The sequence below is a fragment of the Pteropus alecto genome, unplaced genomic scaffold, assembly GCF_000325575.1.
Source record: "Pteropus alecto unplaced genomic scaffold, ASM32557v1 scaffold125, whole genome shotgun sequence".
Classification (NCBI taxonomy): Eukaryota; Metazoa; Chordata; class Mammalia; order Chiroptera; family Pteropodidae; genus Pteropus; species Pteropus alecto.
Genome location: NW_006436888.1, coordinates 1,716,789 through 1,735,404, shown reverse-complemented (window position 1 = coordinate 1,735,404; position 18,616 = coordinate 1,716,789). Strand labels below are relative to the sequence as shown.

Genomic DNA, 18,616 nt, shown 5'->3' with positions numbered 1-18,616 from the left:
TGGCTCACTGCAGCAGGCAACCCAGCCCAGGCCTGAGCCATGTTCTCTGAATGCCCAAAGATACCCAGGAAAGAGCGTCTCTTCCCCTGACTACCGCTGGTGCCAAAATTAGACATTACCATTATTGCTAAATCATCACGATCAGAAAATCAGCATAAACAAGTTCTCAGAGGTGTGTGGAAGAAACTGATTCCCCTCTACCTCGAATGACCAAGTTTGCTCTGCACATGCCATGCCTGACATCTCAGTTCTGAGGCAGAGCTGAGGGCTGGCAGAACGTACCTTGGGGCAGGTCTGTGTGCAGTTCATGATGGTGTGGCAGCGATACAGAGAGAACGGGTCCTGCAGCTTGGCCAGGCGCTCCTCTGTGAAGTCGTCTCTGGAGTCAATCAACCAGCGATAGGCCTGGGAAACCAGAGGCTGATGAGCTGAGCTGTCAGCTTAACTGGCCAGAGCAGCTCTCTGGTACAACTCAAAGCTCCAGGGGCGCAGAAGAAAGGGGGTTCTCTCAGCTGTGCCACTGTGTCTCCCCATTCTTTAATTCTCACCACCTTTCAAGGAAAAGCTCCCAGCTCTTTAACTCCTGAGAAATGATCCCCACGCTGTACCTGGTACCCTGGAGCGTAATTAAATACGATCAATTATTTCTAATTATTTCAAGTTGCTCATTTGCTTCCTACCCAGATTATGAGTTAGTGAAGGGACTGTGTCATGACTCTTTATCTGTCTTCATAGCACCTACCCATTGTCTTTGAGTAAACTGACTACTCAATAGACCTGTCTAGAGATAACATTCGTTCCACTTATTGATTCCTTTAATTAGTGTATCCATCCCAGTAGCCTGTGACCAGCCAGCTGAAAACTGACTGACCTCCTGATGACGGGGTCTGCTCTGGCAGTGTCACCGAGGACTTCCATGTTTCCTGATAACCTGGGTCACTGGTTCAAGTGCCAACTCTGAATGCACCTCATTATTCAATCTGTAACATGGCTGGGAATCGATACTGCTGCATGGTCACAGAGCCATGTCATTTTTTTTTTTTTTGTGAAAAAGTGAGAAATAGAAGTTGTTTCTGTGAGTTGCTTAAGAGTCTGTGGAAAGCACTGACCACAAATCTAAAACGTGTAAGTTTCTGGGAACAAGACAGTGACGTTCGCATAGCGAAAGGCGAGGAGAAGCAGCACCGCTCTAAGTGACCCCCACGCCCGCTGCTCCAGGCTTCCCTTAGCCTGGGAACACTCTCCAACCTGACAGCTGGGCGGTCGCCCCTCAAAGACCCTTCTCTCCCCACTGCTTGTACGTTAAAAATCCCTGTGAGAGGGAGATGGGGAACCATGACGGATGAGTCTGGGCTCAGTGGGCAAGTGGGTAGGTAGAGTCAGCTGTAGAGGAAACACATTTAAACATCTGCAAGGCATGGTTTGCTGACCAGGATACCACCACCCGGGCGTGGCCCTCACCAGTGTAACGAAGGCATCTCCGGATGAAGCCCTAGATTTACTGAAAGCCAAGTGAAGACAATGCAACAGTGACCCTTCGTAATGGATGCAAACGAAGGAAGCCGTTGCCCCTCAGAATGTCTGGTCTCCAACGATGTTGTCCTCTGGGATTTCTGGGATTGCTTTAAGAGTTTACACGTCTCTTAAAGCAATGACGGGGCACCTTACCTGCATAAGAACCGCAGGCCCCAAATACTTGTCTCCATTCCACCAGTAGCTAGGGCAGCTGGTGCTGCAGCAGGCGCAGAGGATGCACTCGTAGAGCCCATCCTGCGTGGGGAGAGAAGACAGGTGGTCTGGACCAGGCGACTGAAGAGCCTGTCACGTCCTTAGCTGACTGAATGTGATGTCTGGGGTCGGTGCATGAACAAAGCGCCTACTTGCATGTGAGTTTTCTTGGCAAAGTCCTAAGAGTGGTTTGCACAGATTTACCAGATTTATAAAAAAAGATCTTGGAACTGAAATGTAAACATCTGCTGGATTATAGCCCAGGGTTCTTAAGTCCAAGTACCATGTACTTATCCTTTAATCGAGAACCCTTCACTTATATAAAAACTTACCACCTAGAATGCAGTCTGAGAGAGACTAAAAAGGCCCCGGTGCCAAGGCAGCTAGCAGTCTACAGCAGCTTCCGCCCAGGCCCAGCAGAAGAGACTTCAGATTTTCAACAAGAACATCGTCTTAAATAAGAGCCAGCGTGCGCTGAGCACTGGCGCTTTACTGACTTCAATAATCAATAACCCTTGATTATTGATAATCAATAATCCCATGGGGCGAGTACTATTAGATTCCTATATAGGTAAGGAACTGATGCTCAGAGAGGTTAGGGCGTTTGCTCAGGGTCACACAGCTGCAAGTAGCAGAGCTGGGATGGGACCCCAGGTGGCCTGACTCTGGAATCCCTGCTCCTTAACACCGGCCACTCTGCCTTTATCTGCCTGACCGGTTCGATTAAACTGGACTGTCAGATTTTGGGAACAACGGAAACTGATTAAAAGCTGCAAAAGAGGGGCATGTTGACATCTGAAGTGGCAGCTGACGACAGATGACACAGAGTTGATGGTCATGACTGTAACCATGAGTCTTTGACAAATCTGTTTTGTTCAGGCAGACAACTAGTATAAACTGGCACCACTGGCCTAGAAAGCATAAGACCGTTGAAGTGAAGAGCCTTAATGACTGTCACATTCTTTAGTCTACTTGTAGAAAAATCTGTAACAAGGAATTAGAATTTTCTGAATAGAACCTGGAGAATAAAGATGTTTACCTAGACCTATTTTTAACAGTAAAAAATTGTAAATAACCTCACTGCTCCATAACCGTGGGAATGGTTAATACGTGGTGCATATGGAAGCAAAGTGTGAGCTAGAATAACACGAACCAGAGAGAAGGCACAGCCCCCACCCTTGCCGTGTGCTGTCTGCTCAGGGGCCGGAACGTAAGTGATTCTCTTGGGTAAGTGCTGTGTTGGAGGAACACGTGAAGCGCTGACCGTCAGACAGGACAAGTCCTCGGCCTTGTGCAGGCATGTGGTTGGGACCCACTTCCATTTGGTCCCCCTCTCATCTCTTCTGCTCCATAAGGACACTAAGAGTGTAGGGAGTGAGTGTGCAAATCAGAGACTTCTTAGAGGAGGTAAAAGCAGTGCAAGAGGAGACTAAAAACTTGGTAATGACGCCTTCACTTTCAAGGACTTTCTAGCCTGTCTACAAGGAAGTGAAACTCCAACAGAGAAGGCAGTCACAGACGCATGGTGTCAGCAAAGAACATCAAAATTCTAGTCCCAGTTCTCCCATTAACTCTTTCACTCCCATCTAAGAACTAGGGTGGTGACAGCAGGACCCAAATGGCTAGCATGTGTTTTATTTGCCTAGTGGTAAAGAGCAACTCCGATTTAGCTGCCAACTTTCATAGAGGGGGCAGGTCACACATTGGTTTCCTTAGAAAAAGACAAATATCTGGCAACATGGTCACGATCTGCCCCTTAGGGCAGGGCACCACCCCAGCTCCCTGCTCCCCTCTAGGTTCTTCCCGTGTTCATACTGCCCACCCCGCCTGAGAGGGTGGGTGTCTCACCCTTGGACAGATGCTTCTGAAGTTCCCTTCCAGAATATGCTAAACGGTCTGCATTATCTCATGCTGCTACCTCCCACTCATCTCTTCAACCCACAGTTCCCGGCAAACATCTTTGCAACGAGAGTCCTCAAATCAAGACAACAAATGGGGTAATGACCAGTTTCTCGCGCTCTTCTATGGACTGCAGATACTGCTGCTTGCCTTCCTGGGATTCATCCTTCTTCTTCAAATAAGGCTCAATGGATTTGTACTGAGCATAGAAGTTGCTCAAATCCTGAGGTTAAGAGGAAAAAGAAAAGGGTCAGGTTCCACCATTACCCCCTAGTTTTCTTCTTTTCCCCATTTCTTGGACACAGTCTACTTTTCTGTCCTATGACAGTCAGAAGGCCTGAGGTTAAGAGGAAAAAGAAAAGGGTCAGGTTCTACCATTACCCCCTAGCTTTCTTCTTTACCCCATTTCTTGGACAGTCTACTTTTCTGTACTATGACAGAAGTCAGACTCTCTGCCTTTGGCAGGGACATGGGCAAAGATTCTGAAAGGAGAAAAGGTCACAATGTTAAGTGTGGTTAGGAAATCTCTGCTTCGCCCCCTTGAGAAACCCTCCAATCCCACCTGCCTTGGGAAAACACCTTGTCAGTGAACGTGGTCAAAGGCAAGGAGGTAGGGGTTTAGAGCACAGTGACTGCTGCTTTCCCAATTGGTTATTGTCCACATGAACTCTTTGTAATTATGGTCAAATTCTTCACTCCTGGGGCTGTTCCAACTCTATAGTTCTGTGCCCTCTTATTTCCAGTCTTCACCAGATGAGCTGCCGGAGGATGCTCTAGGAGTGTTTATCTTCCAACATTCAAATTGCTTAGTTAAACCCAGACAGGAAAAAGGCCTGCCCTCGAGAACGAATAGCATAACGTGCATAGACCTCTCCCCCTGCAAAAAAATAAGGGGTGGGGAGGGAGGATGGGAGGGATGCAGACACTCACAGGAACAAGATCTTTTATCACATACATATGTGGAAGCGGGTAGATTTTTGAGACTTTGTTGAGGTTGGTGTCGATCCTTTTGGTGCAAGCCAGCGTGTTGCCTCCATTGATGTTCATTGCACAAGAGCCACAGATCCCTGAGAGAGAAAATATACTTAATACTTCCTTACCCAGATTCAGAGTCACCAACTTCGAATTCTTTTTTTCTGGATTGTTGTTACTCTACCATCGGGAGCAGCACTGACAGGCAATACAAGTGGCAGAGGGGCCTGCTGCCTTTTCTTCTCTCCCTCCTTCTTGCCTAGAATATAGATCTAACAGCTGTAGTTCCAAAAACCATTTTGTGATCGTGAGGCCACCGGAGGTTGTATAGCACTGGAGAAGGACAGAAGGAGCCTGGGATGCTGCTGGCATCATGGAGTTCCCAACACCAGCCCTAACTCCATGCTTCATGTATTTTGAGAGAAAAATCAGCCTGTTTTTTTTTTTTAAAGTCACCGTTATTTGAACTCCAACTCTAACAGACACAATACCCAAAAGCAAATCAACATTGTCATCGGCATCTTAACATGATGGACTTAGAGGGTATTACGCTGAGTGAAATAAGTCAGACAGAGAAAGACAAGTATCATACGATCTCATATGTGGAATTTAAAGGACAATATAAACAACAAAACAAACAGATTCATAGATACAGAGAACAATCTTATGGTTACCAGATGGGAGGGGGCTGAGGAGGGGCTGGGTGAAAAAGGTGAAGGGATTTAGAATTACATATTAGTAGTTACAAAGTAGTCACAGGAATGTAAAATATAGCATAGGGAATATAGTCAATAATATTGTAATAACTATGTACGGTGCCAGGTCGGTTGTAGGGTGACTGGGGTTCATTTCATAAATTATACAAATGTTTAACCACTACGCCGTGCACCTGTGACTAATATAAAATAATAGTGAATATCGACTACAATTAAAAAAAAAAAAATCAAAACCAAAAAACCCCCCAAAATTGTCTTTGTCATCATAACTCTTTTCCCGTTTAGAAAAAAAAAACTGCAGTTTGCTGCCAACGTATTTACTTCATTTTTTGAATGCTACATTTCCTAGAATTTGACATTTTCAGCGATCGAACTACTAAAAACAGAACGCTATAAATACAATGATGTCATTTGTTTCCAAAGGCGGTCAGTATATAGAGCTGAACTCCGCGAGTCATCTTGGGGGAAGCGCTGCAGCCAGCTGCAAGCTCTAGCGAGTACGCTCAAGGCAAACCGGAAATGGGTTCGGGCTGAGGCCTGGATACGGGTTATCCGAGGCAGCTCTTCTATTGTCTCCACAAAACAAGCATCCTAGTGGTTGCCCTGGGCATATGAAACCCACAAAAACTGCCTGAGCACTGACTTTTCAAAGAAGAATGAGCTAATGTGAAACCAAAGTAAAGCAAAGTAAACCAAGAAAAAATAGGGTGCTGACCGAGGAACTGAAATGAGAATTTTCTTAGCCTGGACTTATGTCCTAGGTATTTCTGAGTTTAAATATGACTATGCAATCTCAACCTCTGGTACCACTTCTCTGAAGTGGTTTTTTGAAGATTAGGCCAGAGAAATGTGATTGCTTGTGAAACTTGCACTGGGTTATCACTTTTCTAAGACTCTGCCCTTCCTGTAAATCTTAATAAGAGTATAAGAGAACTGTCTTAAGCAAATACTCCCAAAGTTCCTCAAGAGACGAGTATTACCAACATATTTACGTATGCCTGGCATTCAACCAGAGCAGTGTGCTTTTATAAGAAATGGTGTACGATTTAAAAAATAAATCCAATGAATCTTCTCTTAAGATTCTCTTTAAAAGGCTCCCCTGGAAATTCTCCTAACAAACAATAGAATAACAAAAAGGAGTGGCAAAGCTGTCATTCTGCCTGATATATTTAAGTCCAGATGGGCTGCACCTTATGTTCTTGGCTCTGAAAGAGTCTTATGGGGAAAGGTTACTGAAAAGCATCTATATTTCGTGTGTTGCCAGGACTTAAGTGGGGGAAGGTTGGTGTTTAATCACAGCAGAATGTTCCCTGAACAGCAGGACTCAGCTAAACTATCACAGTATCTGTCAGCATTTGATCCAATCCTGTAAGATTAGCTGAGTCAAAACAGATGTTTTAGGAATAGGCCTTTAAAGGCTCGACATGCACAGCAGAACATAAAAAGCGATGGACCATAATCTATAGTGACTTTTCCTTTCATGGGAGGTTATTTTAGGAAGATAGTCAACCCCAGCCCTTGGTCTCGGCCCAGGCTACGCTGTTTGGGGTTCGTCCCGGGTTTCCCAAGCCTGGCCAGACCGCACTGCCTGCAAGTGCAGTTATGGAACCTGACAACTCTGGCTGACTCCAATTCACTATCTCTGTGTCCTTTTCAAAGTCCTTAACCTCCCTGGGCCTCAGTTTCTTCATTTGTACATTGAGTGTAAATAACAATAGCATCCGTCTCTCTCACGTAAAGTGCACAGAATCAGCCTGGCACACACTGTGTTCATGGCCATCAGGGCCAGTCCGCCTTCATGGTACCTGCGTGACTTTTGCCACCTCTGAGAACCACTTGAATGTTCTTTATGAGTTTTCTTTAAATATATTATTTTTACTTAAATTCATATTTAAAAACCAATTTTCACCGTTACACTGCCAGTAGTCATTATATTTTTCTAGTATGTAAAATAAATGCATAGGTACTAAAGTAAAAGATGCTGGTTTGCAAATTGCCTGAAATCAGCTCAGGTGGCACTAGCAGCATACTGTGGGAAATACTGTTCCCATCTAGAACATTCCTACTGAGCACTTGCTCTGTGCCCACGCAATGCTGGGAGCGGGAGGGATGAATGTTAAGTGTGCGTAAGCACCAGCTAGACACTCTCTGCTGCCCTGGTAATAAATGAGCTCAGTAGTGCGGAGGTGGCCAGCCAGCTGACCTGAGCTGGTCCTCGAAAGGAACAGCAGCTCTCAGGGACTGCTAGATGCAGCAGCCATGTGATGGGAAGCTCCTGAAGGGAAGTAAACTCAGAAACCAGAACTTGTACCACAGTGCAAATTTCTGACACATTTATCCAAGAAAAGAAAGTACACAGCAAGGTCACCTTGCAGAGCACTGCAGCTGTCGTCTCGGTGTTTCCATCAGTTCTGGCCAGCCCAGGCCTCTTGAGAACCAGAACATACGTGTCTGGGACCTACTAGGGAAGGAAATGCTTACCTTCTCTGCATGATCTTCGGAAGGTCAAGGTAGAATCGATTTCATTCTTAATTTTGATTAAAGCATCCAACACCATGGGGCCACATCTAACCAAAACCAAAAACAACAAAAAGAACCTCAGTCTTATTTATGTGAAGTTCAACCTCCCCATACTTTCATCATATGATGAGACACCTGCCTATATTAGCTGCTCTTCTTATCCATTTGGACTTCTCAGGTCACATTCAGAATTTTACCCATAGTTTTATTTTTTCATTCTTATACATTTTAAGTACGGCAGAGTTCTATTTTGATGACCACATCGAACATACATTTCTAGGAAATGGAAAGCTAAAAAAGTAAAATATTTAGGTTAGGAAATAACTTCCATATACTGGCGGTTTTTGTTTTTTTTTCTTCTAAAGCTCTCTGCAAAGCTTTTTCAAATAGTTTATTTTGAATTTTAGTTCTATTTTTAGTATCCAGACAATAAGTAGCTTTAAATGGTTAGTAAATGATAATAATGCTTAACCATAACAGAAAATGTGGTACATAGAATAAAAGAAAATAAACCACCCACGGTCCCCGAGTCCAAAGCTCTGGGAGTGTTCCGTGCACGTGGGGGCCGCAATGTGGGGTCAGGGGCAGCAGCCCCGGGCTTGGCACCTAGGGTGCAGGCCTGGCATCTGAGAGCCTGGTCTGAATCCTGCCTTAGACACTTACTAGGTTATAGGGAAATCACTTAATCCGCTTCCCATCTATAAAGCACAGAGAGCAACACCTACATCTCACAGGACTTGCAGGTGAATGACCACATGCAGAAATAAGACACTTAGAGTAGTGTCTGTCACATACATTTTTAATTATGATTATCTTCATGGAGAATGTGATTCTAAGTGGCTTATTCTCTCTGAGCCAGTTTCTTTATCTGTAAATAAGGTTAATATTTGTACCACAGGATTATTATGAAGATTAAATAAAAATGTGATTTTTATAGAACCTGGCACACAGATAAGTGCTCAATAAATCTATTTCCTGATTGCCACCCCCATTCCTCTCAGTATTTTTCTATGTATGGGAGTTTAAAAAATGCCCCTTTCCCAAATATCCTTCAGCATTCTCTGTATTTTCCTCCCAGCTTTATAGAGATAAAACTGACAAACAATATTGTATAAATTTAAGGCATATGACATGATTTGATATATGTATATACTGCAAAATGATTACTACAATAAGGTTAGTTAACACATCTGCATTACCTGTATTTCTATGAGCAATATGCAAACACCCTTTTCACTGTACTTTTGTTAACACTGGGAACTGTAATCTTTAAAAACCTCTCCATTTTGAGACTAGAGAAGTCTTACTATAGCCAGTATTTTAATTTGAGATCTTTGACTACTACAGTGGTTGAATATTTGTCATAAATTCATTAATTTCTCTTCACTCACCAATTACTTATTTAAAGTCTTCTCCGTTCTAGGTGCTGGAGATACACCAGAGAACAAAATAAATGAAAATTCGTGCCCGCAGGGAGCGTTCATTTTAGTGGACCAACTCTATAGACTGTCCATTTTCTTTATCAGTTTACTGAGGTCCTGGGAATTTTTTTTTCTTTAAAGGTCTGAGCCTATCATCTTGTTTTTCTCTACTCTGCTATTACTCCCAATACTTCACTTTGGACACATCTAGTCATCAAATATGTGGGTGCTTTTCCCATGCTAAGCAATTCTGCAAAACCAGCAGGGTGTCCCACACTGTAACTCAATTCTGACACTACTTACCTGGAGACAGCATCAGATCCCAGAGGTTAAGGACTGTCCTACAAGACTATTCCCCTCCCCTCTCAGATGCCAACTACAAGGCCAGGTCAACTGGCTATGAATGGGAGGTTCTCATGACCCCCCTCCTTGGGTTTGATAATGTGCTACAGCGGCTCACAGAATTCAGAAAAACAGTTTACTTATTAGATTGCTGGTTTATTATAAAAGGGTACAACTCTGGAATAGCTAAATGGCAGATGCACAGGGCAAGGTACATGGGAAGGGGAGCAGAGCCCTTCATGCCTCCTCCGGGTGGGCCTTTCTCCCAGCACCCTCATGAGCTTACCAACCCGAGCTCTCTAAACCCCATATGTCAGGGACTTTTATGGAGGCTCCATTACACAGACATGACTGATGACCTATGTTATCACTGGCCATTGGCAAGTGATTCAACCTCTAGCCCCTCTCCACTCCCAGGTCAGGGGTGGGGGCCGAAAGTTCCAACTCTCTCAACTGGTTCCCCTAGCAACCAGCCCTCATCCTGTGGTTACCAAGGGGCTTTCTAAAAATCACCCCATGGACATAAACTCAGGTGTGGTGGAAAGGGGTTTGTTATAAATAACAAAGGATATCTTTTTCCTCATTATTTATTTGGAGCTATTTCAGGACTGGGAACAAAAATAAAGTGTTATTTACAACAAAAGATGACCCTACAGTCTTATCTCCTTTGGCTATCTGTGGAGATCCTTAAAAGTGGAAGGTGGAAAAAGGGTGGTTCCAGAGAGATATGAGGGGAAGGTCTTGCCCTGCTGTTGCTGGCTCTGGTCCAGGCAAAGGACTGTGGCAGCCTCTCACTGCTGGGAACGGCCCTCTCAGCTCATGGCCAACAAAAAATAGGGACCTTGGTCTTATAGCCATGAGAAGCTGAATTCTGCCAATAGCTCAAAAAATGAATTCTCCTTTAGTCTCTAGAAGGGAGCACAGCCTGCCGACACCTTGACTTTAATCTGATGAGACCTTTACTAGACTTCTGACCTCCAGAACTATAATATAGCTATATATTATATCTATATATTAAGCCACTAAGTTTGCGGTTGTTATAACAGAAATAGAAAACTGATATCGTAGGCATAGCTAGTTTTTAATATTTTAACTATATCCCTATCTTGTCCTATCACCATTTCAGCCAGGTTTATGGTGTTTATCATTATTACAGAATATATAGGTCCAGACACATAAAATTAACATGAAAACATTCAATACATTTAGATTGATGATGTGTTAAATGACTTCAAATACTATGCATAAAGCCAACTTTACCGTTATTCCTAGAAATTTGTCACACTTTGATTTGGGGGAAGAAAGGTATTTTAAAGTTATACTTTTTGGTATTACCTTTCTGAATCGGGTGCCTATCTCATTCTTGTTTTAAAGAGACGATACATTCCAAAGCCATTGGATGATCTGTTTTTAACCCTTCCAAGGATGTGAAAAGCATGTCCCTGAATCAGATGAAGAGCTCATCTTTATTTATCAAATACCTAGCTTTCATGGAGATACTTACTTATTCAAATCAATTTCATAAGTTTGCATATGAGGTTTATCTCCAGTCTTATCTGGGTCCCATCGGTAGATGGCAAATTTCTTGATTCGGGGAGCTGTGGCTGCAGCTGTCTGGGCCCCTCGGCAGGCCTGAAATTTAAAAAGTTCACAAGGATCAAATTATTTAAAATGCAAGAGAAATCCTTTTGTTTAGCCGCACTATGAGCTGTAATACTAGATACAAACTCACACATTACTGACCCACAGTCTTCTTGGGAAAGGTAGTCATCCAATATTTAAGAAACAAACATTAAGCATTTAACTAACATGCCAGACATGGTGCTGGGGCTGGTGAGAGGGCACTTAGTAAAGCAGACAAAGCCTTTGCCCTCAACGAATCTACTCTGCAGTGAACGAGAGAGGAATTAAATAGTCACAGTAAAGTGTAAAGAGGGAAGAATATGGCAGACTTACCCTAATGTAAGAACACGGGAAGCCCCACAAACAATATTTAAGCTAAGCCTGATGAACAGGGGTAAGGAAAGGGGAAGAGGGGTGTAAGCTGAAGGAACGACACGTGTAGAGGCCTGGATGGGGATGAGCACAGTGCACCTGTGAGGAACTGAGAGAAGCCCAGTATGAGGTGGGGTGGCTTGAGTTCGGGCGGATGAGCGGCAGATGTGGGGAAACCGAGAAAGATTTATAAATTGTGTTTTATCCTAAGAGCAATGAGAGGCAGACAAATCATTTTTATCAGGTGGGTGACATAATCATTTTTATTTTTGAGAAGAATATCACTGGTTACAAAGGGAGAATTTTCACATGACAGACATTTGGGGAAACCAGAGCCAGTGATGTAAATCCAGAAAGCCACTGCAGTTGTCAAAATGAGATGCTGGTGTTTTCAGATTAGGTGTCAGAGTCAATTTGCGCTGCTGTAACAAAATACTAAAGATTGGGTGGCTTAAACAGCAAACATTTATTTCTCACAGCTCTGTAGGCTGGGAAGTCCAAGTCCAAGGTGTTGGCAGATATGGTATCTGGTGAGGATTCTCTTGTTGCAGACAGCTGCCTCTTTGCCATATCCTCATGTGGTGGCGACAGAGAGCTCATGTTTCTTCTTTTTATAAGGGCATTAATTCCATCGTAAGGGCCCTACCCTCAGGCTAACCTAACCCTGATGTCCTCTTGAAGTCCCCATCTTCAAATACCATCACATTGGAGATTAGGGCTTCCACATATGAATTTTGGAGGGACATACTCAGGCCAGAGCACTACATACAGCAGGAAAGAAGATAAAGAATACTGTATCTTAAAATAAATTTAGGGAACTAACAAACAGCTGAGTCGTGCGCTCTATGATGATTCTATTCCATCTCCTGGGCACTTATAGTCTCTGCCAGAGGGTTTCACACAGTCAGCCCAGGGATCCTGGAGTGCCATCTCAGGGGCTGCTGTCAGAGGGTCAGGTAAAGAGGGTGGGCCTCTGACTTCCCGCTCTCCTTCAACCAGAACAGCGTAACGATAAGAACATATTTGCCAAAAAGGTGCTTTTGCTCAAAAAGAAAAAGTTTTATATTTAAATTCACACTCATTTTTAAAGCCACTATTTATTATTGCCAGGCACTGTATTAAATGCTTTATATATGAATAACGCCACTGCAGCATTTTAAAGATGAGAAAAGCAAGGCTCAGAGATCAAGTGATGGGCCCATGACTCAGGGCTGATGAATGGAGCCAGAACTGGAATCCAGGTCTGTCTGACTCCAGAACCCATGTTCCTAAACACGGTACTATCCTATTTATTTGCAAATATTCTCAGGTCTCTTCTTGGTGCCGTCTTTTCTTTATGTCCTCAACTACTTGGGGCATGTGTATCAGTCAGGGTTCTCCAGAGAAGCAGAACCAACAGTGTGTACACACATACACACACACACAAATATTATGTTCACATGATTATGGAGACAATAACAAGTCCCATGATCTGCAGTTGGCAAGCTGGCAACCTAGGAGAGACTATGATGTAAATCCAGTTGAAGCTGAAGGGCTGTGAACCAGGGGAGCCAATGGTGTAGTTATAGTCCAAAGACCGGCAGGCTTAAGGCCCAGGAAGAGTTGATGTTTCAATATGGATCCAAAGGGAGGAAAAAAAACCAAACAAACGAGGTCCCAATCCAAAAGCATCCAGGCAGGAGGAATTCCTTCTAATTCCGAGAACTGTCAGCCTTTTGTTCTAGTCAGTCCTTCGACTGAGTGAATAAGGCTCACCCATGTTAGGGAGAACACCCTGCATCGCTCAGTTTACCAGTGTAAAAGTTAAACTCATCCAAAAACACCCTTACAGAAATGCCCAGAATAACATTTGATCAATTACCTGGGCACCCCATGGCCCAGTCAAGCTGACACGGTGGTAAAATCAACCATCACAGTGTGGGGCAGGTTATATTTTACATCTCCCAGTACACCTGGTCCAGGGCTTTACATGCTGCAGTTCAATCTATGGTTAGGAAAGACTGACGAAAAGAGCAAAACCTGAGCATTATACTAATGTAAAAATGTGGTTTATTTTAAGTGTACCTTAAACGGCTGAATAGTGCAACCTTTATCAAGCCATTGACAAAACAAAAACTCTGCGCTGTATATGGCATTTACTCATAATGCTAAGTCAACAGCTAAACCGGTCCCATTCCATAGTCCTCGCAGCCCTATTTCGTTTGGGCAGAGGAAACAAGGCGGAGACCAGGCGAAGTCCTGCAGAGGGGACGATCCTGTCAGTCCGAATAGCAATTATAAGCTGAACCCTCAATTCGTATGTAGAAAAAAATCCGACTATATTCCAGGCTAGCTAATTCTCTTATAAATGTTTAAAGTAAAATCTCTGAAGGTCAATCGAGTAATTATAAGACATGTAATGTTGTTTGTCACTTGCTGGCAAAAAGAACCCCAAATTAAGTGAAGCTGAAACGTACCAGTTCTAAGTATGAAAACAGAAAATACATGAAGAAAATGAAAGCCATATTTTACCTTATCACCAAGCTGGTTACGATTATTAACAAAAGGAAAATCATTTTTAGAACATTTCCACTAGGGACTCCATTTTGTAAAATGACAAGAACATTCGGCTACTGCCACCTTGTGGCCTTTAAGAGGAAGTAGAGAAAATGAAAAAAAGATTCAGGAACATCTTTGGCTCCAGCAGCCTTACTTGCTTAGTGCCCCACAATCTTTCTTGTTTTTGTTTCAGTGAGGTTTAGTGCGGTATAATTCATTATACTAAAAGTCACTAATTTTAAGTGTATACAGTCATGTGCCACTTAAAGATGGGGTACGTTTTGAGAAATGCGTCGTTAGGCGACTACATCGTGCGAACGTCACAGAGCGCACTCACACGAACCCAGGTGGGACAGCCTACTGCACATCTAGGCTGTATGGTATAGTCTGCTGCTCCTGGCTACAAGCCCGTACAGCGTGTCATTGTATTTAATGCTGTAGGCAACTGTCACACAATGGTAAGTACTTGTGTATCTAAACATATCAAACATGGAAAAGCTATGGTAAAAATATGGTATGAAAGAAAAAAATAGCACACTTGTACAGGGCACTCACTGTGAAAGGAGCTGGCAGGATTAGAAGTTGCTCGGGGGAGTCGTGAGTGAGGGTGAGCAGGTGTGAAGGCTTCGGACGTCACCGTACGCTACTGAAGACATAAACGCTGTCCCACAAGCCCCCCACCCCACCTGCTTCGACAGGGCCAGAAATGGAACATCGACGCTGTCAATGCTGCTCCATAAACAGGGATGTGGGATGGACTGATTGGAAATATCGAGGAGAAACTGGATGGGTGAGGCACAGATCACCTCAATAGTAAGTGTCAGGAGGGAGTAAAGGTGGCCTGAGGATCAGTAGGAATTAGAAATGAAGATGGAGATAAAGAGGAACATGGGGGATTGTCATGGCAACGTGGGTTTGGCTAGTGAATGTGGGAGCGGTGGTCAGATTCAGGAACCTTGTGGTATTCATGTAAAGAGGGTGTTTAACATGGAGAGGATGTAGAAGCGAGAACTCAATATTCTGACTTTGGAAATTTGTTTCTGGTCCCGCTGACCCCATCTGGCACAGAGGACTCTCTCTGGCATCGAACTGATTTACCTATGCTTTACATCACAACCTGAGGATATTCCCAAAATACAGTGACAGGTTGGCTTTGCACTACCAAATTATAAAAAAGAGGACTATGAACTGGGCCCCACTGTTTCATTCGAGGCGATAAGGAGAAATGAACAAAAAAGAGACAGAATAGCCAATGTGTAAGAGGGAAAATCCGGAGACTTGGAAGTCAGGTGAAAAAAAAGTGTTTTGAGGAAGGAATGAATAAATGACAAATGCTTCAGAGAGAAAATTATCATGAGAATTGAGAAATGACCATTGGATTTAACAAAGCCAAGGTATAGATGAAGGGTTTGAGTGAGGTGATGAGGAGGAAGAGCCTGGCTGTTAACAGGTTCAAGAGAAAATGGGAGATGAAGTTTGGACAGTGAATTTAGACATCTCATGAGAAGTTTAACTAAAAAAATAAGTAGAGAAATGGCGTGGTAGGTGGATGTGGCTTTTTTCTTTTTTAACATGAGAGAAATTACAACATATTTGTGTGCTGCTGCTGCTCGTCTGACAGAGAAGGAAAAACTGATAATGCAGAGGAGAGGAATTATTGGAGAGCTATCTCTGAGTAAGTGATGGGATGTAGAGCACGAGCAAAGGGTTGGCCATAGGAGTGCCGCCGAATTTTCCACGGTAACAGGAAGAAAAGGAGAATATATGGGGAAAAGTGGGAGGTAGGCAAAAGCTTGAGGTTTTTTATCTTTGTTGCCTGTCCAGCCATTTGCTATAAACCAATGATGATGGAGGGTCCTTCAAACTCATTGCTACCTCAATCTATAAAACTAATGAGTATTCAAAGCTGAGTGTACCTTTCTAGGAAATCTTGAATGAGATTAACTTCATAGTTTATAATTTAAAGAAACAAGGTAATCGACAATTTAAACTGAGGATGAGGAGGGTGACTTTTGGATCATGCTGAAGGATGCTTGGTATTCCTTTAAAAAAGCTTCCTTAAGGAACAGGCTTGGAGTTAAATAAAGCAGATACAGATTTGGAGGCAAGAGAAAAGGTGTGGAAATGGAGAGGAGGACGGCAAGGTCTGTATAAACCTGAGTAAAACAGAAGGTGCGGGCTTGTTCCTGAAATGTGTGAGTGGCACTGGTTCAAATCCAAGCTCTACCACTTACTGTATGTTCTTTGGCAAATTACTCAACCTCTCTGATTTGATTTCTTCTTTTGTTAAACGGTAGGGAATTAAAAAATCTATCTCATTAAATTAACTGGCAGGTCAAGCTTCTAGTATATACAGCCCAGGAAATTCTGCTTTTTTGGGCGACATCATCAGTTCTTGTGTCATTCTGATTGGCAGATAGGTATCCTAAGCCTTGCCAGTGCTAGGAACAACGAGAGAGAAAATTGAAAGCAGGTGGTGCTTGCCCTAAAGGCGTTCATAGCCTAGATGAAAAAGGAAGGCAACACAAACAGTTAATACATTACAGTTAAATACTCACAGGCAGAGCTATGGTTTGGTGGTGCAGACTAATGCATAAAAGGAATTCGGGAGAGAAATCTTACCATGTCCTAGAGTCCTAGGAACCTACATATTACCCACAGGTAACACGCTAAGCTCATTACTGAATTCTTTTGAGGTGGCTTTTGTATGAATGCACAGTCCTACAAGGATGGGAGAGGGACTCTTCTATTTCTCTGCCCTCAGGAGGCCCTAGAATTACAACATTGGACTTTGAAACTAATCTCTACGATTCATTCTTGGAAGAGGGACCTGAGCCTTAGAACTCAATTCTCATTGGTGGGATTCACATAACTTAATTGCTTACTCAGCAACTATAAAAGAAACTGGTAAACAAGGCCATTATTAATCATCAATTTCATGTTCAGAAGACACAGCTTGAGGCTCTGGTAGGCAGTCCTCTTCCCTTATTTCTCCTTTTCAGAAAGACTATAAAATACTTGTCCAAGTTCATATACAGCTGGAAAGAACCAGCATTAGAAAATAGGCCATATGCACTGTTTGTGGCCAGAGGTACTTACAAATGAGAGTCTCATGGAAATGCAACGGGGGAGAGGAACTAATACTTCTTGTACACCCACCATATACCCAGATCTGTGTTAGGAGTTTTTCACATATTATGTTAAAAAACTGGGTTTGGGTACTGGATCTACCAGTTCTTGGCCATGAGATGTTGAGCAAGTAAAAAAATTTCTTTCCGGGGCCTCGGTTTTCAAATCTCTCAAAAGGAGGTAAGAATTCCAGCTCGCCCGCTTTGTTGCTGAGGAGCCCAGAGAAGGAAACTGATTTGAAAGGGATTTGTAAATTCTTAGTACCTTATGTATGCAATGGTTATTTTCCTTCCCCTTCTAAACATTCCCATTTTGAATGCGTATCAGAAGTGTGTAGTTTCCTGAAAATACAAGAGGTGTAGGGATACCTACTGAATACCTATTGCACATTGAATAATAAAAATAAGAGCGGCACCACCGAATTCTGTACCTATGTGATCCATGCGCAAACTCTGTGAGGTCCGTACTATTATTTACAGACAGGGACAGAGGATGACACTGCTTTAAGGAACCCAGCCTTTCCCGCAGCCTTCCACTGGGAAATGGGTCCAAATCCTTCAGGGGACCGAGTGAATTTCCCTCCATTTCTCCCTTCCCCTGCCCTGTCCCCAACAATTCGCTTGCCCTTTCCTTACCAATCCCGGTCAGGTCCGTCTTTACTGAGCCCTCAACCGTGCGCCCTGGAGGAGGGACCTCTCGTCCCAGTTCCTACCCCGCAGGTCTGTCTTTTCCAGAGGCGTCAGCTTGGTGAAAGAAAAAGGGTTCAGAGCCCAAATATTCGGATTCGAGTTCTGCTTCCACCAGTCACTTGCCATGTGACCTTGGGCAATTCAAAGTCCCCTCTCTGAACGTCTTTCTCTTTTTACTTATTTCTTAAACTCGCCTTCGCCCTCACCAACTCAGACTGCAGCAAGGAGCAGAAGGAAAACGACAGCCATGCTCCGGGCCAAACCACAACACTGCGCAGGAGCGGGTGGTCCTCCGCCTCCTGGAGGCCTGGCCCTGTGTTCCCGCAGCCTCCTGTGCGGCCTCCTCAGCTCCAGGCTGTCTCCGTGACCTTCAGTGCCTGCCCTCTCCCTGCGACCTCGGAGCTCACCTGCAGGCAGGCTCCGCCAAAGGCTGTGGCTGGGAATCGACGCCTCAAGGAGACTCCGACCACCGCTGCCATGTTGGCTCCTGACGTCCAGCACCACCCTTAACCCCGAAGTCACTCTCTGCAGGTATCACGTTGACTACCTTGGCGCGCAGCCAGCGTCCACTGAGGATCCGTTAACCGCGTAGGAGCCACCGGGAGAGAGGCTACTTCCGGTTTCCTGGGCGGAAGGAGCGAAGGCAGAGAACGCCAACGCGAGCGGG

The 18,616-nt window shown here is 43.9% G+C and overlaps 1 protein-coding gene across 1 annotated transcript in view; it reads right to left on the bottom strand.

Annotated features, from left to right (window-relative positions):
• Nucleotides 1-18,616, bottom strand: part of SDHB (succinate dehydrogenase complex iron sulfur subunit B) — a 19,084-nt gene extending 468 nt beyond the window's left edge. The window contains exons 1-7 of the mRNA XM_006914313.3: nt 18,357-18,616; nt 11,103-11,230; nt 7,797-7,882; nt 4,558-4,694; nt 3,734-3,850; nt 1,669-1,770; nt 283-405 (exon numbers count right to left, since the gene is read on the bottom strand). Coding sequence (XP_006914375.1) covers nt 283-405; nt 1,669-1,770; nt 3,734-3,850; nt 4,558-4,694; nt 7,797-7,882; nt 11,103-11,230; nt 18,357-18,428 — 765 coding nt within the window. The 5' untranslated portion in view covers nt 18,429-18,616. The remainder of the gene's footprint in view (nt 1-282; nt 406-1,668; nt 1,771-3,733; nt 3,851-4,557; nt 4,695-7,796; nt 7,883-11,102; nt 11,231-18,356) is intronic.